The sequence below is a fragment of the Apium graveolens genome, chromosome 2 (genome assembly GCF_009905375.1).
Source record: "Apium graveolens cultivar Ventura chromosome 2, ASM990537v1, whole genome shotgun sequence".
In the NCBI taxonomy this organism is placed as follows: Eukaryota; Viridiplantae; Streptophyta; class Magnoliopsida; order Apiales; family Apiaceae; genus Apium; species Apium graveolens.
Window position 1 is genome coordinate 41,330,769 of NC_133648.1, and position 22,128 is coordinate 41,352,896.

Here is a 22,128-nt window from a genome sequence, read left to right on the forward strand (position 1 = left end):
GAGTCTTGAGCATCCCATAAATTTCATCAAGAGTTGTTTCTTCAAGAGCATAGTTGTCTCTTATAGTGGTGGCCTTCAAATCCCAACATTCAGGAAGAGCTAACATGAATTTAAGATTTGAATCTTCAAGATCATATTCCTTGTCAACTAGTGACAAATCATTCAAGAGTTTGATAAATATGTCATATAAATCAGTTAATGACTCATCGGGCTTTGAGTCAAAGTGTTCATACTCTTGAGTGAGTACAGTCTTCCTGTTTTTCTTAATTGAATCAGTTCCCTGGCATCTTGTCTCCAAGGCATCCCATATCTCCTTTGTAGTCTCGCAGTTGATTACCCTGTTTGACATTACATTATCAATGGCACTATGCAACAAGTGTCGTACCTTAGCATCCTTAGCAATTGATGATATATCTTCAGCAGTGTAATTACTCTTCTCCTTTGGTACAGACTTTGCTGGTTCACCTGCAACTACAACAGAGAGTTTGGTTGGCTTGTGTGGTCCTTCATTGATTCTGTCAAGGTATTCTGGATCAGTAGCTTCCCGAAACATAGACATCCTCACCTTCCATATGGGATATTCAGATGGTTTCAGTATGGGAACTCTAATAGTCACATATCGACTGTGGATTTGAGTCTTTAGAGGTTCTTCAGTTTTGGTGGGCTTGGTTGGAGTTTGTTTTTCTCCAGACATATTTTTTTTTGGATCTTAAACTGTTTGTGTGTTAACAGATCTGCTCTGATACCACTTGTTAGGTCACACACACTGTAGAAGGGGGTTGAATACAATGTTTATCATAATCAAATCGAATATAAGAACACAAGTAACAGAAAACAGATTTTATTCAACATAATAAACTCTGTTACAATATGGAACTGTCCTCTCTCAGTGATGAACAACTTATCACGAGAGCTGTTAGGGTTACAATAAATAATAACTTTGATTATGATAACATATATAGTGTAAACCCTATGTCTGTGTTTATATACTACATAGTTACAAGATAATCTCTAATTGATATTGAATATGATTCTGTATCCTAAAATATATCAATTAGATATCTTCTTTTCTTCCAAGTATTCTATTCTTCATAGAATTCCTTCTTCATGCATATCTCTTCTTGTGTTTGTCTTGATCTTCTTTCCTTTCAATCAGCCGCCTTTCTTATCTGAAAGTCTCCTTAAGTCCTGATATTATCTCCTGATAAATATCTCCTGATAACTTAAGTTCTGACAACTTAAGTTCTGACTTCAGTATGAGTTCTGATTTCCAGTTAAGTACTGATTTGTCCTGTTAAGTAAGATCTGAAAACTCAACATAAATCATATTAGTCATGACATTATCAAATATATCTAACATAAAGGCTGTAGAAGGACCCAATCAAGATCATGAATTCAATGACCTTCTTTCAGCACTAAGAGTGTCTCTTCAAAACAACTATGTGACCTGCAAGAAAGTTTTGGCCAAGAACATCAACTTTATAAGGGCATTGGTGGTGAAAATTGATAACTTTCTGGAGAAAAGGATTGTCATGAATATCAATGATGGTGGTGTGGACAGGTGTCTTCAAGTGACTCTCACAAATCTTCAAACTTTAAGAGCATCTGAACTGGATGTAATGATTGACAGAGTGAATCCAGTTATTCCAGAAGACACTCAACTTCTTCAAGAACTCAAAAAGGCACATATAGCAGCTTTTCCAGAAGCCTATCTATATCCAAACCAATGAGTAGTTTATGTCTGTCCAACAACCAAACAAGCCAGAAATCTCCGTGTTCCTAAACATTGTGTCAGATCAAATATAAGGCTGATCATGACTTTACAGTCTGATCTAAAGTACAAAAGGAACAAGAAGCATGAGGATGTGGAGATGATAAAGATCTTGGATAGATATCTTGTAAATCCTGACACCATGCTGCCAAATACTCAATACAATTTAAGAAAAGACAAGGATGATGATGAGCAGAAGGATGACAAAAAAAAGCCTTCTGGATCAAATCCAAGTCAAGCTTCTAAAGCAACTGGCAGCAAGGACAAAGGTCAAGGAGAGAAGGAGGATGAGAAGAAGGATGGTGAAAGTAAAAGGAGAGGAGAAAGGAGGAGCAAACAAAGACATGATGGCTCAGAACCACAACAAACCCTAAAAATCCAAACAAATCTAGCTCAACCTTCGATGCCAACAACCTCAATCATCAAACCACCTCTAACCTCTAAGCCAAAATTTCTATACAAACAAACCGCAAACACCTTCCTAAAAACACCAATCACTTCAAACCAAACATCTCTCAAGAAAATTACAAACTTACCTTTAGACAATCCTTCACTCAAAATTGACTACAAAATTATTGGGAGGAAACCTAAGAAGGCTAAGGATGCTGAAAAAGTACAAGTTACCGAAAGGGCCATTTGGAACTGTTTCAAGAAAATTAACTTTCTACCTTTAAATTGGTGCATCTCAGATGAAGACTATTTTCAACAACTAGCTGAGGAAATAGTTAGAGTCTGGGTTGTGTCTCTAAGGAAAGTTAGAATCTACTATGAAGATGGGTCCTTCACATTCCTTGGCTCTACTTTAATGGACTATCTCTCTCTCTCTCTCTCTCTCTCTCCCACAGAAATCAAGAGAGTGATAAGTTTGCTAAAAGATAAGGATACTGCTACAAGAGCATGGAGATCAGTTTTGGCTGAGTGGTTGATTATAAGGGAGGAAAGAAGAAAAAGAAATGAGGCTGAATATGAAGAAAGAAAAAGGAAGTATGATGAGGAAATTGAAATGTTCATAAAAAGATCAGAAAACTGAAAGCAAAAGGAATGAGTAGAATCTCTATGGATGGAAAGTTTCTAAACATTAAAGCTAGAAAATTCATAAGATTTAGGATTGATTTACTAGACAGTGGTTATCCAAAGGCAGACAGACTCAAACTTATAGAAACTCTAAGTGGGACACCTATTATAGAAGAACTTGAAATTCTTGTTTACTAAAAGGATCTCATTAGAGAAGAAGTAGAATAAAAAACAGTCTTTACCTGATGCTTGTAACTATTTAAACTCTGTAAATCCCCTAATATATAAAAGTTGTAATTGTGTCAATTTTTATGTATCAATCTTATTTTCCATCATAACTTGGGGTTAGTCTTGTTAACAGGCATGAATTTGTGTTAAGCAATCTTCTCACAAATTGAGGGAGTTTGTTGTGCAAGACATGCCTGTACAATAACAAGTCTGAGTCAATTTGACAACCCTAAATAAGTTGTATTGTAATCTTAGTTTGCATTTTGTATTGTAACATTTAAAGTTTGTAAAAATGTCAAAGAGCAGATTGAAGTCTTTTTTTTAAACAGTATCAAGCCTAAGAATTCTATCTGGAAGAAGATCAAAAAGATCATGCCTCAGAAGAATTATGAAGAAGCTTGGAGTTAAATAAATCTGTTTTAAGAAAAATATTCAAAGTCAAGATCTCTACAAGTCACAGATTTAGTGTTATAGAGAAGTCATTCGAGAACTCCAGAATGACTTATAGAGAAGTCAGGATAGCTACTAGAGAACTCAGAGATATCGACAAGTCAAATTAAAGACATGAAGATTGGAGATATCGACAAATCATTTCTTCACTAGAGAACTCATAGTTATCAACAAGTCAAATATCACTAGAGAACTCTGAGTTTCGACAAGTTAAATAGCATTAGAGAACTCTGAGATATCGATAAGTCAATTATCACTAGAGAACTCTGAGATATCGACAAGTCAATTATCACTAGATAACTCTGAGATATCGACAAGTCAATTAGTCACTAGAGAACTCAGAGATGTCTATAAGTCAAAGCGAAGACATGAAGTGGAGAGATCTCGACAAGCTAAATTCTCTTATAGAGAACTCAGAGACCTCTACAAGTCAAATCAACTATAAAGTAATGAGATATCTCGATAAGTCAATATACTTATCGAGATGTCAAGTTCTCTATATACCAAACTGGAGATCCCGAGGTAAAACTCAAAGTACAAAGTGCTGACCAGTTCAATATCCAAGATTAACAATAAAAAAACAATCCAACCAGTTGGATTAACAAGTCTACAAAAAGCAGTTTGAAGAGTGTGCAAGATCAATGGTGAAGATTAACTGACAAAGGAAGATCAAAGTTAACACAGTATGTAAAGATATGATAAGCCAGAAATGGAAGATATACTTTTCCTTAAATGGAATGATTAGTGACAGTTTACTAAAGTGAATAGCATCTCTTATTATACATTGTGTAATTTTGGGAGAATGATAAGCTAATATTTGAATAATTTTGACTACATTTGAAACAAAATCAATCGTGTTCACACGAATTGAATTATTGTAATTCAGGTAGATAATGATTGTCAGTTTTTTAAGTTACTTTTTCATTTTTTTCAAAAAAAATGGTCAAATTTTAATGTTTTTTTTTTAAATCGAGAGATTATGATGTTAAGTTCGAAATAAACCTAAATAATGTTGGTCTATATAAAATTTTGAATAATTTTATGAATTAGGTATACATCTAACAATATTCCATTTATTACGTAATTGTTGACTTATTTGATTTTTCGTAATCAATTTGGTCAAGTGAGTAGAATATAACATTTTATTTTCTTAAAAAAATATATTAGGTATACTTTTTAACAATATAATTTTTATTGAATAAACCCGCATTATAAACTTTATTTGTTTATTTTTCGTATTAGCGGAACTTGATTATTTAACATTGCTAATTAATTCTTATATATAATATCGTAGATTTTGACAAGACGATTACTCGAAAATATATTACATTATTTATTAAATACATGTCATGTCTTAATTTATTTATATTTTTCATATAATAATTATCTTTATATGTTAAATATTTATCAAAATTATTATCCAAATTGTAACTTTAATAATTTAGAAATACATAGTTAACTAAATCAATATATATGAACGCAAAAATATGATTAGAAAAGTTATTTCATGAATTACAATAAAAAAACTGAAATTTTACTCTTTAGTGAGACACATATTAAGTGTTTGATTGAAAACACAAAAGACATGATGACATATTGTTATTATAATGTTAGATTTAAAGGGGAGACTGTGGACAAATTCATCATTTCACTGAGAATTAATAAACATATTGGGTTATAATATATAGAAGAAATTTGTCATATTTTAACCTTGTAAGTCAAATTCATCTGAGGTTAACTATAAATTACAAATTATCTACTTACACTTCGATAAATTGAGTATTAATTTTGATAAAAAAAATGTCATAAATTTCTTTTGATATTCTTCTTTGTAATTATATATTCTCTCCGTCCCAACCAATTCTTTATGTTTGGTTCGTGCATGCAGGTTAAGAAATATATATAAAATAGTGAAAAGGAGAAAAAAAAGTAGATGAAGTGGTGAGACCATTGATTTTTAATATATGAAAGGGAGATAGTGGTGGGACCCATTGACTATTTTTGGTAAGTTTTGAAATGTAAAGAATTAAATGGGACATCCAAAAAGAAAAATGTAAAAAAATTGTTGGGACAAAGGGAGTACTTAACAATTATATCTTCTATATAATTAGAGTAACCCAGTTTTGGTAATACGTAGTCATACAGGTGGATTGCAGTATACGTGCTAAGGTACAGGCAGTAAAGAATATCCTATTATTCTACTAGTATCTAATAACTGTATAATTAAGTGCTCTTAAATCCTGCACTCCCTCAACTAAAGCCGCCTCCCTCCTCTATCCCTTCTCCTAGGGTTTTGTCAATTTTCAAGTAAATCGAGGGGCTTCTACTGGGTTTCTCCAGTGGAAAGCCCCAATCCCTTCATTTTTTACTCTCGTTTATTTCTTTTCAATAAAACCCAATTTTTTTTTGGGTATTTGTGTGTCTCTCCTCTTGGAGTGTGTATCTGTCTCTCCTTTTGGAGTGTTTGTTATGTTTTTGTTTAGTCATGCTTGGGTTAATCTGGCTACTTTGAAAATGATTTATGTGGTTTTGTGGGAGATCTGTTTTCCGTGCATTAAATTTGGGCTGGTGCCGATTATTACAAGAGCTTACTTTTCACAACTAAATGTGTTCATCTTTTGAGATCTTTCACTCTCGGCTTGTCTATAGCTGATTTTTGGCATGCAGATAGCTTGGGTGCTTCTGAACATTGGGCTACAGGTGGTGCGTATGTGAAGGTCATTTGTGATATTACTAGTTCCAGAATTGATGCATGTATGATCGATCAGGAAGCCATTTTAATCTTTTTTCATTCAAAGAATCGTGAGATTCATTATGTTAAACAGTCTGAAAACATAAGCGACTATTTGCTTAGCTCGTTTATTTGTTTAATCCTGACTGTGTTTTTTTCGATGGGAGTTTTGTTCCTATGCAATTTATAAAAAGCATTTTGTCAAAAAAAAAAAAAACATATATAATTAAGAAATTGAACCATAATTATATATTCTTAATTGATATAAAAAATATTGAAAGTATTATATATATATATATATATATATATTCTTAATTGATATAAAAAATATTGAAAATATTATATTATATATAATACAAGCAATAATTATTTTAATAAAAAAATATAAGTAATAATTAACAAATAATTTATAACCGGGTTAACTTTTTATCATTTTCTTAAAAAAAATTGGAATGAGTAAGTTTGAAATATAATAACAATAATAATAATAATAATAAATTATTACAATTTAAAATTGAAATACAAATATAACGAAATACATTTAAAGTACCATAAAAATTAAATGTAATTTTTTTTATCAAAATCATTAATAGAATATAAATTTTTTGTAAAATATTGTTACAAGCATGCAATTTCCAAATAGGACGGGGTTGCACGAGTGAAAGTGTATGTATAATAATAATAATAATAATAATAAAACTATTATAAATTAAAATTGAAATACAAAGCTAATAAAATATATTATATGTTATATGTATTTGAACTATTCTAATATTCCATTAAAATACTTAATAATCTTTATAAATAAATAATTAATTAAGAAATTAAAATATAATTAATAAACATATATAATTAAGAAATTGAACTATAATTATATATTCTTAATTGATATACAAAAATATTGAAAGTATTATATTATATATAATACAAGCAATAATTATTTTAGTAAAAAAAATATAAGTAACAATTAATAAATCATTTATAATCGGGTTAAATTTGTATCATTTTCTTAAAAAAAATTGGAATGAGTAAGTTTGAAATATAATAATAATAAATTATTACAATTTAAAATTAAAATTCAAATATAATGAAATACAATTAAAGTACCATGAAAATTAAATGTAAAATATTTTTTTTTCAAAATCATTAATAAAATAGAAAACAATTATAAAATATTGTTACAAGCATGCAATTCCAAATAGGTAGGGTTGCACGAATGAAAGTGTATGTATAATAATAATCATAATAATAGTAATAATAATAGTAATAATAATAAAACTATTATAAATTAAAATTGATATACAAATCCAATAAAATATTGGGAAAATATAAATTTTGTTGATCAAACTACACAATATTAAGAAAATAAAATATATGAATAAAATAAAAATAACTACGTAAACATATTATGTAAGCTACAATTATACTTTTTTAAGTGATATAAAATAATAATTTAAAATTGAAATACAAATATAATGAAATACATTTAAAGTACCATGAAAATTAAATGTAAAGTATTTTTTTTCAAAATCATTAATAGAATAGAAAAAATTGTAAAATATTGTTACAAGCATTCAATTCCCAAATATGGTGGGATTTCACGGTGAAAGTGTATGTATAATAATAATAATAATAATAATAAAACTATTATAAATTAAAATTGATATACAAATCCAATAAAATATTGGGAAGATAAATTTTTTTGATCAAACTCCACAATATTAAGAAAATAAAATATACGAATAAAACAAAAATAAGTACGTAAACATATTATGTGAGCTACAATTATATTTTCTTAAGTGATATATAATAATATTAACAATATTATATTATATATATAATACAAGAAATAATTTGATTTAAAGTACTTATAAATTAATATTTTTTTATTTTATAAAATAAGAACCAAATTTAAATTATATTTAGGTATAACTATTAAATGTGTTTTGTTTTGTTGTGTTTTGTAACAAGGAAAAATACAGTTTATCTTTTAAAACATTTAGAGCACATGTATCTTACAAAATTTAAGGAAAGTACAGTTTGTCTTTTACAATATTTAGAGCACATGAATCCTATAAAACATAAAAATTAGGAAGAAATATAATAATAATTTTTTTATTACAATTCAAAATTAAAATACCAATCTAATAAAAGTATTTTTTTGAAAATCATTATTAAAATAAAAAAACTATAAATATTATTATAAACGTCGCAAGATGCAAATCCAAACAACTTTTCAATTTTTGATCAAACTCCACAAGATTAAGAAAAATATATATAAAAATAAAAAAATAATTACGTAAACATATTATATGATATGATTAAAATATTATATTTACAAATTTATAATATTAAAAAATTCAAATAATGAAAGAAATAAATTAAATATAACATATATATTATAGTTAGGTTATCAATGTCACATATAATGCTACAATAAATTTTTTATATATAAGTACAAAATTTACATTTTTTTTAGAAAAATATATTATTAATGAAGAACATAAAATTTATTTAGGAAATAAAAATATTTTATTAAAAATAAATTAAATAAAGAATAAATATTCAAAAAAAAATATAAAAATAATTATAGTTATCCCGTGCATTGCATGTGTACAATGCTAATATTATTAACAAAGTCAAAGTTCAATTTGTTTGTCGGAATTAGAGGATGGAGGTAGGATCGTACATGTGTCTATTTGTATAAGTTTTTTAATAGAGGTAGCTCTTTTTTTCGTAAATAACTTGCTTCGTTTGTGTACTGAGTAAATCTACGGGTTCACGCAATAACCTGCAAACAACATAAACCCAGATGAACCGCATTTAAACGACATGTTCCGACTCAGGAAGCATAATCATAAATTCTTTTTTCGTGGGATTCGAACCTGAGGATAGTTATCCCTCAATCAAATTGATCAATTTGTGATTAAAAAAAAAATTATATTATTTAAAAAAATTAAAAATTATATAATAAAGTAAGTTAATATATTTTTTAATAGTATAATATTAAATATTTTTATTTTATTTAAATATAAAATATTAATAAATTTTGATTAAATATTAAATAGTTTGATAGCTTAAAAGTCAGATGATACCACGAGCAGGACTCCAGGAGAGTCTGAAATCATGATAATATTTGTTTACTAAAATTTGACACCTATCAATTAGGAAAAATATAATACTTAAAAAATAGTAGACACATTTCCCTTTGACTTATGAACACCACACGTAATACTTGCGCTAACATAGCAGGGGGCGTTGAAACTTAAAAACACTCCCAAACTAAGCATGACCGTAGATGAATGGCGGCTCTTATATGAACCGTCCGATCAACTCAAACGCGTCTTGGCGCGACTTCTCCTTCATTACCTATCTTTTGCTTAGAAGTCCACCACCCCCTGCCCTTTCTCCACTCCTCAACACACACACATATTACACACACGTGTATAAATCTACAAATGTATCTACATTCATTTTTATTACATCTACAATAATAGTATCTACAGTTCTACTATCGGATAACATTATAACAACACTTTATCTCTACACACATAGTATCTTTATTTCTTTTTATATTGTAGGTATTAAAAATAGTATCTTCTTTTAGCCACAATATCTTGTACACAACTCATCTATATATATCCTCTATATTCATTTGTATTATTATATTTTACAGAGAAAAGTCAAGGTTGGGAGACAGAGAGAGAGAGATAGAGCGAGAGACAAAGAGAGAACCAGAGAGAGAGAATGGCTAACCCTGGTGATGGTCAGTACGATTTTCCGGCGATTGCAACGTACGGAGGACGGTTCATTCAGTACAATATATTTGAAAATTTGTTCGAGGTGACTGCTAAGTATCGCCCTCCGATCATGCCTATTGGACGTGGCGCTTACGGAATTGTCTGGTATTTTTTATTTATAACAGTACTATATATTATATGTTTGATCTAAGCTTTTGTTTGATTTTTGATATGAGATTAGTAAAGGAATTAATGTAATGATTGATGTGTTGATGATTATGAAACAGTTCGATTATGAACACGGAGACGAATGAGATGGTTGCGATCAAGAAGATTGCGAATGCTTTCGATAATTACATGGATGCCAAAAGAACTCTCAGGGAGATTAAGCTTCTTCGTCATTTGGATCATGAGAATGTTTGTGCCTTCCTTCCCTCTTGTGCATCTTTTGTGTGTGCTTTTTTAGTAGATTGTATGTTTATTTGGTTTACTATATCTAGACTCTTGATTTAGATTTGCAGTCACTCTGTTTCGATTTTTAAGATATGTACCAAGTTTCTTGTTAGGGAAAAACTGCACAAGACTGTTTAAGGAGTAAATGGATTATTGATTTTTTGATCAAAAAGGAAATTAAACAACTATTGCTATTGTCACTTTTCTAAAGAAGAAATTAAAATGGCGTAGGTTGTGAACTTTGTCGAAAAGGTAATTATACGGGCTTTAGGTGTTGTGACTTTGACTGAGCAAATTAATCTTGTATCGTAGTAGTGATCAGTTAATTTACTTTAACAAACTGTTGTTAGTAGTTTTTTGACTCGTAGGCAAGCCAAATAAACTGAATTTATTCATATAAGTCTAAAACGATGTTTTTGTTTGACTTTTGAAAGAAAGAACAGGAATGGAGGGATTATTGAATACTAATTTTGGAACTATAATGCAGATCATAGCTTTAACAGATGTAATTCCTCCACCTGTAAGGAGGAATTTCAGTGACGTTTATATTGCTACCGAACTGATGGACACTGATCTTCACCAGATCATTCGATCTAATCAGGTTTTATCAGAGGAGCATTGTCAGGTAATCCTATATACCAACTTTTGTGTCTGCAAACAATCTCTTAGTAAATTGTAGCTAGGTCTAATGTTCATTTGTGGTGATTGGCTGTTGTGCAGTATTTCTTGTATCAGCTCCTTCGAGGACTAAAATATATACATTCTGCAAACATAATTCATCGAGACTTGAAGCCCAGCAATCTTTTGCTGAACTCCAATTGTGATCTGAAGATTTGTGATTTTGGTCTGGCTCGTCCAAATACTGATGATGAGTTCATGACAGAATATGTTGTCACTAGATGGTATAGAGCGCCTGAGCTGCTATTGAACTCTTCTGATTATACTGCTGCCATAGATGTTTGGTCTGTGGGTTGCATCTACATGGAGCTAATGAACAGAAGGCCTTTGTTCGCTGGTAGAGATCATGTGCACCAAATGCGGTTGTTGACTGAGGTAGGACTGACTTTGTCGAGGAAAGTTGTTAGTCAGAAGAGTTTAAATACTCATAAGACCTTCAATTTATTTAAAAGGAAGAAAACTACTTGACCAAAAATTTGCCTCACATTTTTTTTGCAATAGTATAGGTTAGTTACATGGTATTATTTATGTGAAATTGTTTTTATTTATCAAAACGTGTAACATGCAAAAAGCACAATATTTAAAAGGCAATTTATATCACATCAATTCAAATTCTTCTTTTTTTCATATCTTTTAGTTGCTTGGCACACCAACCGAAGCTGATCTTGGATTTGTTCGAAATGAAGATTCAAGAAGATATATTCTGCAACTTCCTCGACACCCTCGTCAATCACTAAGGCAGCTTTATCCCCAAGTCCATCCTTTAGCCATCGACCTCATTGATAAAATGCTTACATTTGATCCTTCCAAAAGAATTACAGGTAATACTATAACTTTGAATGTTTTTTACTTGGCTGACAAAAGGAATATCAAAGTAAGTACTGACAGCAGAATCTCTTCTGGTGAAAGTCTTCTCTAGAAATCAAAGATAACATGTATGAACTAATTTGATAGACCATATCAACTTTAAGCTTCTATAAAATGTGAACCAGATCATGTCAGGATAATGAGGGTCTCCAAAGAGGTTACTCGAATAGAGATGAGATTTTTTGTATTATGTATCAGAATATGGAACTGAAAAAGGTGTCTGTAAACTGATGTCTTGTTACCTGTGTCATTTGAAAACACATTTCTGGTTACTCTAAATTCTGATCCTAACTAAGAGCTAAACTGAGTTCCTGAGGTGAATTGAAAAACATTGAGCAGTTTGGTCATAAATTCAACTTATAGCCCATTAATTAAATGTTGCAAGATATATAATATTTGTTGTATCTCAGAAATATCTAATTTAATATTATAGCAGATTTTTGTTAGGGAGATTGACTACTTTTGCTTGCTGAGAATAGGCTTACAGACTATACTACAGCAAATTTTGAGGAGTTTGTCATAAATATCTTGTGAAGACTAGTGTTTTCGTAGAGAAGTAACCCATATCTTATGGAGTATATCATTAGGGGAAAAGAAAAATAAAGTAATGGAGAATAGATTTGTTTTGACCAGTAGATGCCTTTCACTTCAACTTGATCCGCATGGTTCTAGAGGCATCTGTACAAGCTCCTAATGAGGGATGTGATCTGGCTACTGCGAGGCTAAATTTTCTCGAAAGAACATTCATGTATTTATCCTCTTTTGGAGTATATCTAGAGAGAAAAAAAATCCCCTACCTACTTAAGTGATTCTATTTTCCCATTTAATATAGTAACCCTAAGTAGCGCCGTAAGAAAAGGATGGAAAGTTTGTGTACAAGTAATTACATTGTCTCTGCCAATGCAGTGATTGCAAACAACATTTACAAGTCAGACAACCAGAATGTTGAACTTCACACGTATGCTAGTTCAGTTAAGCGGTCTAAATATTTTAATTGTTGTGGTTATATAAATTTGGTTGACATATATTCTGATTTGCTGGAAGAACACAACACTGTAATTAAGATATACCTCTCATGTCTTTGGTCAGTACAAAGAAATGGTGATTTAAATATTTTGGTGTTTTCTTTGAACGCAGTGGAAGAAGCATTAGCTCATCCCTATCTGGAGAGGTTACACGATGTATCCGATGAACCAGTTTGCTCAAAACCTTTCTCGTTTGAGTTTGAGACGGCACATCTTGGAGAAGAACAGATAAAGGAGATGATTTACCAGGAGGCCTTGTCCTTAAACCCAGGCATGGCGTAATATATAGCTTCCATTGGCACCTTTCTTTTCCCTTTTGAAAATTTCAAAAGAAATCTGTTATGATATATGACGCAATGAATCTGTTAGTGAGTGCTGGAAGAAAGCAGTATCAATATGATAAAAACTCATCAAAAAGCAACAGCATGGCAAACACTTGAGGTGTGTTTTCTTAGCGGATTCTATAGATCCCTGCTCTGGTCAACTGTATCCGTTTCTTTTAGTTTGGTTTTGTCATGCATCTTTTGCTGAAAGATGAACTTCAAGGCCTTACTTTCTTGTTTCTTCAGTTGTCCGTTTTTTTTTTTACAAATATTTTTTTGGTTGAAAGGATTCCGTTTTTCTGGTTCATTGTAATATTGGTTTTTCTGGTTCATTGTAATATTGATATGTTTGAACCCAGGTATATTTACATGTACCATGTATTTTACACCATATTATGTTGAGTACATCATACTGTACGTGTAAACTCTCTGTCACAAGTCATAACATAGTCTCTCTGTGGTAACACATTTAAATGAGCTAAAACCAATTTGTTTGTTCATCAACTTGTTTACATAGTACTGTTGCATCGGCAAAGGCTGTAAGACGTGCTGAATAGCAGGCACTAAAATACCTTGTGATCGAACTTAATTCCTTTTAGTACTTTGATTGCCGGAATTCCAAATTTATAATAGTGTGGTCAAATATTAATTTTAAATTTTAAAATTCGCCACATTTTTAATGATAAGACTACTTTTTATTCTTAAAAAGGCGACTTTTAAAGAGTAAAAATAATATATAACCGCTATATGGCAAACTTGAAATTACGGCTACTAGAATATTGAAGTGTGTAAAGTTGGGTACTAAAACCGAATACCAACTAACTAATTACGTAAACGTGCCTTTCCCAATATGCAAATGAATTACGACCATATTAAAAGTAAGAATTTTATTTTGTTGGATATTAATATGGTGATTTGGATATTCCAAGATCAGAAGAGTGTAACAGATACTCAACCGTCAATCGTCAATCTAGCAATTGTGATCAAATTATTTTATCGGCACCTAACCTTCTTATTTCTGCTGCTTTGGAGCCTAACTGGTATCAATTCCGAAGTGGAAACATTTATGCAAACTGAAAATTGAAAAGACACGTTGTTATGAATGAAGGTAACGCACTGCAGACATATGATATGAGAGGTAATATTATCATGGTACATGATTGAGTACTAGAGCTGTGTTGCAGGAAAACTAACCCATCAGGCCTAAGCCTAACATAGAGATTAAAGAGGCTCAAATCCAAAGCAAGTAGAATGATAAACTTGTATAGAAATGGTTTATGCATTTCCTGGAGTTTGGTCCAAGTAAATTTAGCTCTTAATATTGTACCAAAAAATTAGGCAAATTTCAAAAAATTAAGGGCCAAGTAAATTTTGTCAGTGGCATAAACAAGTGCCATCTGCCCAAAGGAGTTGCCTATTGTCAAGTAGGAGTATAAGTTAAGTTCACGCTTTCTTGCATAAGTGAATAAAAAAATTATGTATTCTTCATATGTTAACAATCTTAGTGCTAAAAAAGAAAATCGAATTCTTAATCTTGTGAAACTTGCAAATAGGACATATAATTTAAACAAGAGTCATTTCCAAAGATTACATGCAAGAGTTTGTTAGATCAGCAAGAAATACCTTCATAACAAGCCCTTCTCTGCATTTTTAACTTGATATTCTGAGTGTTTTTATAAATTTTGCAGTTCAATATCAAAGTCCCTTGCAGTTGATTGATCAGCATGGAGACTAGCCATATAAATCGAGGCGGATGGATTACCTTCCCATTCATTATAGGTTCCTCTCTAGTTCCATGTATATTATGTCTGCATACTTATGTTGGAAGCTGATGCATGTGTTTGTGTAAAAGCAGCTAGTACAGCGGCCTTATCACTTGCTGCCGGAGGATGGATGTACAATCTTATGGTCTATCTCATACAAGAATTCCACATTAACAGCATTGATGCTGCTCTTATATTCAACCTTGTTAATGGCTGCACTAGTTTGATTCCTGTCATCGCTGCCATCGTATCTGATTCGTTTCTCGGCTGTTACACCGTTGTTTGGATCTCTTCTTTCGTATCTTTCTTGGTAACATTTACTATACTACATTAATTACTTTATATAGCTAGCAAGATTATATCTAATACCAATGTTCCAATCTTTTTGTATGAAGAATTATGAAGTTGATAGATCGATTAAGCAAAATGAGGTGAACTTTACTAAAAGAGTTGAGTTAAGTAAAAAAAAGCTTTAATTTCTAGTGCTTATGATACAACAGTTCTCTGTAAATGACAGCCTGCATAATGTATGCATCTTGTGCAACTATAACGGATCAGGTAGACACTTGAAATCGTCAGATCGCATAAATTAAGAAAAAGAAGGCTACACTATGCTGGAGATTAAATTTTACATAAACAAAAATAAAATAAAAATTGCAGACTAAGGTTGTCAAGAGGACAATAAGCCCATACATTGATAAATATGTCAAGTGAAACAGTCTAATTTGAATTATATAGTTTGATGTTGACTGATATAATTGCTAATTTTTGTTCATAAATTGTTGATGCAGGGGATAAACCTTCTGTTCCTGATTTCATCACTACGTGCCTTAAGGCCTGAACCATGTCATGAATTAGAAAGCTTATGTAAATCCCCAACAAATCTGCAATTTACAGCACTATACACAGGTATAATTCTAGCCTCTATTGGCACAGGCGGTGTTCGGTCCACCATCACAACAATGGGAGCTGATCAGTTTACGAAGCCAAAAGATCAACAAATTTACTTTGACCGCTACTTTGTTGCCACCAACCTCGTTTCTGTAATAGCATCCACTGCCATGATTTACATTGAAGATAACGTGAGTTGGGCAATCGGGTTTGGTTTATCTGCATTTGCTAATTTACTTGGTTCAGTAATTTTCCTGCTTGGCAGCCGCTTTTATTACCGTCCCAATCTAGACAAGAGTCCCTATACAGACATTGCTCATGTGATTGTTGCGGCAACTCGTAAATGGAATGTGCCGTTATCCTCCAAATCTGAGGATTATAATTGTTGTCATGATGCAGATACGAAGAAGATAAATATAGCACCTACAAAAACCCTTAGGTAATAATCAATATTGTTCCGTCGAGTTGAGGCTATTTAATTTAGTCTATTACAGAAAGTTAGAAACAGATATTCCGGAGCAAGTTTTACATCAATAGTCTTGAATACGAGTAGACATAAACCCGGCCTTCGAGTTTTAGTGCATGAAGAATTGATCGTAAGGACAGAGGGGGGATCTAGAAGTCGAGTTCTCAGAAATGTTCTCACATAAATTCAAATATAATTATAAGAGAATTGGTAAAATTTTTAAAGGCCAGACACATGTGCACTCAATCTGTTGTTGTAAAAGAACAGAGGTATATTATTTTAACAAGTGATTTTCTCTGATGGAGCAGGTTCTTGAATCGCGCAGCTCTGATAACCAATTGCGACTTTAATCTGGAGGACTCAAATGCAGACCCGTGGAAAACCTGCACAGTCACACAAGTTGAAGAGCTCAAAACTGTAATCAAAATATTCCCCATCTGGTTTTCCAACATTTTCTTAGGCACTGCAATCGGCATCCAAAGCAGCTTAGTCGTCCTTCAATCTCTAACAATGGATCGTGGAATCAGTCACCATTTCAAAATCCCAGCGGCATCAATCCTTGTCTTTGTACTAATATTCACAGCGATCTCTCTGACCGTTTTTGACAAGTTTCTTATGCCTGCATGCAGAAAAATATTCAACCTGACCCCAAGTCCTCTGCAGCGCATAGGCATAGGCCACGTACTTATAATTATGACCATGGCTATATCAGCAGTAGTTGAAACAAAGAGGCTCAGTTTAGCAAAATCCGACAAGCTTTTAGAACATTCGATGGTGGTGCCAATGTCGGTATTTTGGCTAGTACCACAGCTAGCTATTACAGGAATCGGAAATGCATTTCAGTTTCCGGGACAAGTAACTTTGTACTACCAGGAGTTTCCAACATCGCTAAAAAGCATGTCAACCGCATTGAATCATCTGGTGATTGCGATATCGTTTTTCATGAGCAGTGCACTAATAGATTTTGTTAGGAAGGTGACCAGCTGGTTACCAGATAACATAAATAAGGGGAAGCTGCATAATGTGTACTGGGTGCTGGTTCTGATTGGGGTGATAAACTTTAGTTATTACTTGGCCTGTGCTAGCTTGTACAAGTATCAAAATGTCCAGAAGGTGGAAGAGAACCTGGGTTCTGGGTCAGGTCATGATTAGTAATTTTCTGTTATAGAACACCTAGAGTTGTGTTAAACTTGTAATAAGACATGTAACATAGTGGATGCTTCTGTTCTTCTCTTAATAGTAAGTTGGTTAAAAATTGCTTGTATGTGATATGATAAACACAATTATATTAGTACCAAATATGTAATTCAGGGCTCACGATGAATATGTGGTCTTTTGTAACGAGTGATATAAATAATGCACAGAATTAAGTACTCTGTAGTTCGTCTTCCTATGAAACCCAGGTTGTTACACTGTATAAACTACATATTCTGTTGTAAACGGAGAAAGTGTTTAGTATAATCGTTTCTGCTCTAAAGTCTAAACAGCCCATATCATTCCGTTAGCAACTAAGGGCCTGTTTGGCCGCAAAAAACCGCAAAAAATAAGTGGCTTATTCATTTATAAACTCGTAAGTACTTATCGACAACGAGTGTTTGTCAACCCAACTTATAAGTTAAATTTACAACTTATAAGTTAAATTTACAACTTATAAGCTGATAACTTGAATGTTAACGGTGACGTATTTTTTCAACTTATTTTTATTTTTTTCGATTTTTTATTAACTTTTATTTTAAAATTTATTCTTTTACATGTTTTTCTAATTTAAAATTTATGAATTAAGATAATTGTATTTAAAATTTATTTATTTTAGTTTATTTAAGTAAAATAAAAAATCTGACATTTAACCAAACACTTATTTAACTTATAAGTATATATCTACTTATCTTCCTTATTCATTTTAAGTTATAAGTTATTTATTTTAAAATTTCTCAAACAGACGCTAAATTTTATGGGCCGATTCAGAATTTTGAGCCTGGTTTAACTTATAAATAAGTTCAATTCAGGGGGAAACAAATTGTGCTAATTTTTTTTAAAGAAAATCTTAGCGCCAAGATAACAAAATTTTGAGACGTAAATATGTAACCCGTACTAACTACTAAGTAGTCCTATCACTACAAGAAAATAGGACAAAACCGACCGTTTAAGAGGCAAAACGGTCGGTTAAAATAGTCATAACCAACCACAGGGCATGGTCGGTTTTAGCCTGGTCGGTTATAACTTTTGGTAGGGTTTAACCCTCATAACCGACCAACATAGTGGCCGGTTAAGTGCCTGGACATTTTATTCAGATGTGGGGTCACTGTGTACACGTGGCAACATGTGTGCACACGTGTTGCCACGTCACCGAGTCATAACCGACCGAAGGTGGTCGATTATGTCTATTTTTAAAAAGTTGACTGGAACTCATAACCGACCGTGGTCAAAGTGTGCACATCGGTCGGTTTTATTTCAGAAGCTAACTTAAATGTCATAACCGACCGTGCTAAAACCGACCACCCTCTGAAGGAGACGGTCAGTTTTATGAAGAAGGTGGTCGGTTATGTCCCTTGACGCTCGGTTTTCTGGGATCTGTAATGGGCAAAAGTGGTCATAACCGACCGTAGGTGGGCGGTTATGTCTATTTTAAAAACTTGACTGGAACTCATAACCGACCGTGATCAAAGTGTACACATCGGTTGGTTTTATTTCAAAAGCTAACTTAAATGTCATAATCGACCGTCCTAAAACCGACCACTTTCTAAATGAGACAATCGGTTTTATGAAGAAGGTGGTCGGTTATGTCCCTTGACGGTCGGTTTTCTGGGTTTTGTAATAGTCAAAAGTGGTCGGTTATTCCTGTTTTCAGTCGGTTTTAAGGTCTGATTTAAAAAAAAATGCAGGTTTTTCTACAGTCCCTGTATACCAAACCAAATCAATACACAAACCAATCACAAATCCAATCCAATCACAACTAAACAACAATGACAATCATTAAACTATACTACTCAAAATTATTTGCAAAAACTAGTAAATTTCACAATTAAACCATAGTAATTAAATCCAACGCAAACATTCACAAACTCCGATAACCGGAGTATTAAACTGTATCATTACATCATTATAATCAATCCTAAATAACCGATAAAGTATCAAACCATCACAACGTATTATATTACATCCGATAAATTAAGTCTTAAAAACCATCCCATAGCCATCAAATTAAGTCTTAAAACCGATCAATGTAAACTAATCCGACAAATCAACATCGGACGATCCACCGCCATCACCACCGCCATCACCGCCGCCGTCATCAAAGTCCTCGTCATCGGAGGTCTCATCCTCGGACTTGTAATCCTTATCGACTTCCATAGCACGCCGATTGTTTTCCTAGATACACAAGTTTAATTAAACTAGTTAAAAAGAAGAAACAAAATTTACATGTGAATGAAACAAATAAATAAACAAGAAGGTCAAAAGTTATACCTCCGCAACACGAGCTTCCGTCTTTTGACTGATATCTTCAATCAAGGAGCCCACGATATGCACGATCTCGCCACTGATAAGGTTATTCCATTGCAACCTTTGGCTAGGATCGGAGGATGGATCCGAGGCCTCGAGAGCGGTACGTGCGAATGTAGCTATCTCTGCATCGGAAAGTTGGCGAGCAAACCGATTTAGATTAGCACGGATCTCCGTAAGCACAATCCTCACGATGACAAGATATACATTGTCGGGGATGGCTTCAGGTTGTCTCGGAGCGGATGAGGATGAGCCGGCTTCATTCCGTGTGGAATCTCGGTACCGGGTAGCAAGTGTAGGCTACAGATCGGTGGCCCGAGCATTGGGGAACCCCACCACACAATTCTTTTTCGGCCTTGTACCTTGGGGGACCTCCAAGGCTTCCATCCACCAATCCCACGGCTCATCCCGATCACCCGTTTGTGTAACCTCCACGAGCATGCGCTCAAGAATGGCGGCATATCGTTCCTACAAATTCATTTAAAACAATTAACGATGCATTTAAAATCAAATAAAAATGCATATAAAATCACATATAAAAATGCATTTAAAATCACATAAATACATATAAAAACACATATTAACGATACATTTAAAATCACATAAAAATAAATATAAAATCACATATAAAAATGCATTTAAAATCACATAAATACATATAAAATCACATATTAACGATGCATTTAAAATCACATTAAAATGCATATAAAATCACATAAAAATGTATTTAAAATCACATGAAAATACATATAAATCACATATTAACGATGCATTTAAAATCACATAAAAATGCATATAAAATCACATATAAAAATACATTTAAAATTACATAAATACATATAAAATCACATATTAACGATGCATTTAAAATCACATAGAAATGCATATAAAATCATATTAAAATGCATTTAAAATCACATGAAAATACATATAAATTCACTTATTAAAGATGCATTTAAAATCACATAAAAATGCATATAAAATCATATATAAAAATGTATTTAAAATCACATAAATACATATAAAATCACATATTAAAGATGCATTTAAAATCACATAAAAATGCATATAAAATCACATAAAAATACATTTAAAATCACATGAAAATACATATAAATTCACTTATTAAAGATGCATTTAAAATCACATAAAATGGTCATAAAATCATATAAAAATTACCGCAATACGCATGGCGGCCGGTATAGTGTAGACGGGATTTTCCGGATCAGATCCAATTTTTCTATGACATTTATCCCACACCTCGAGTCTCGTCGTCTTTTTCTTATTTTTGTTCGTCAAAACCTTTCAAAATATGTAACAACTTATATTAGCACGTCCTAATAATTAGTTGATTATATTAAATATGGTAAACATGTATGTATGTGTGTGTGATGGAATATGATAATATTACCTCCCGAACTTTATTGAATGACCTTGCACCGACACTATGCAATCTTTCAACTTGTTGTCGGTTGGCGGATCCAACCGATGACCGGTGCAAGTGTCCTTCGTTCTTCTCCCAATACTCCAAAAGGTCCTTTCAAAAAGGAACGGACCAATAAGGCGGTTTCAAAGACAACTTGCTCACGCCCTCCTCCCTTGCTTTTCGGTCCACCCTCTTCTTAAGCTCGTTCAAAGTCCTTTTTATCGTCACTTTAATGTGATCTTCCACAATTTTTCGGGCCTTTGAACGACTTTGCCTCGTAAGATGCCTATAATATTTCTAAAATTGCAAAAAAAAACTAAACAAAGATAAATGCATCATAAAATCAAGAAATAAATGACAATTACAAAAAAAAAATTGAATTTTAACTTACTTGAAACTCCTCAACTCTTGCATTCAACCAACCCGGGTGACGTTCTTCGATATCGGTATAAGTGTAACGTCCAAGAGGCCACTTCTCCCGAATAATAGCCAAAAGCGTTTTCTTAGCAGTAACATCTTCAATACTATATTTAAACAAAAGAAAATAATAAACATTAACAATTCATATAACAATATTGAACAATGAACCAAAAATATAAACATATAGGAATAATGCAATTTAAAAACTTTTTAACTTACTGTCCATCAGAGATATTAATGCGATATGGCTTCAATGGTGGTTTCTCTCCATATATGCCACTCGAATGTGATCGAGGTCGCCTTCCTCGCCATTCTCGCTCCTCCGTATTTGTCATGTGCCGAGTCGGATCATTCGGGTCCGAATCCGAATCCGTCGGCTCA

The 22,128-nt window shown here is 32.3% G+C and overlaps 2 protein-coding genes across 3 annotated transcripts; both read left to right on the plus strand.

Annotated features, from left to right (window-relative positions):
* Positions 1-9,631: 9,631 nt before the first annotated feature.
* On the plus strand, positions 9,632-13,784 carry LOC141707334 (mitogen-activated protein kinase 3-like). Of its 2 annotated transcripts, none has more exons than XM_074510437.1 (7): positions 9,632-9,775; positions 9,871-10,099; positions 10,222-10,351; positions 10,875-11,012; positions 11,108-11,440; positions 11,703-11,886; positions 13,070-13,784. In XM_074510437.1, the coding sequence occupies exons 2-7, from the start codon at positions 9,942-9,944 to the stop codon at positions 13,237-13,239; spliced, it is 1,113 nt and encodes a 370-aa protein (XP_074366538.1). In that variant the 5' UTR covers positions 9,632-9,775; positions 9,871-9,941; the 3' UTR covers positions 13,240-13,784. The 2 variants fall into 2 exon arrangements, with proteins under 2 accessions (XP_074366538.1, XP_074366539.1); XM_074510438.1 differs by having other exon boundaries at positions 9,648-9,771.
* Positions 13,785-14,812: 1,028 nt separating this feature from the next.
* Positions 14,813-17,790, plus strand: LOC141705916 (protein NRT1/ PTR FAMILY 2.7-like). Its single transcript, XM_074508781.1, has 4 exons — positions 14,813-15,059; positions 15,136-15,353; positions 15,835-16,373; positions 16,709-17,790. The coding sequence occupies exons 1-4, from the start codon at positions 15,005-15,007 to the stop codon at positions 17,550-17,552; spliced, it is 1,656 nt and encodes a 551-aa protein (XP_074364882.1). The 5' UTR covers positions 14,813-15,004; the 3' UTR covers positions 17,553-17,790.
* The last annotated feature ends 4,338 nt before the right edge of the window (positions 17,791-22,128 follow it).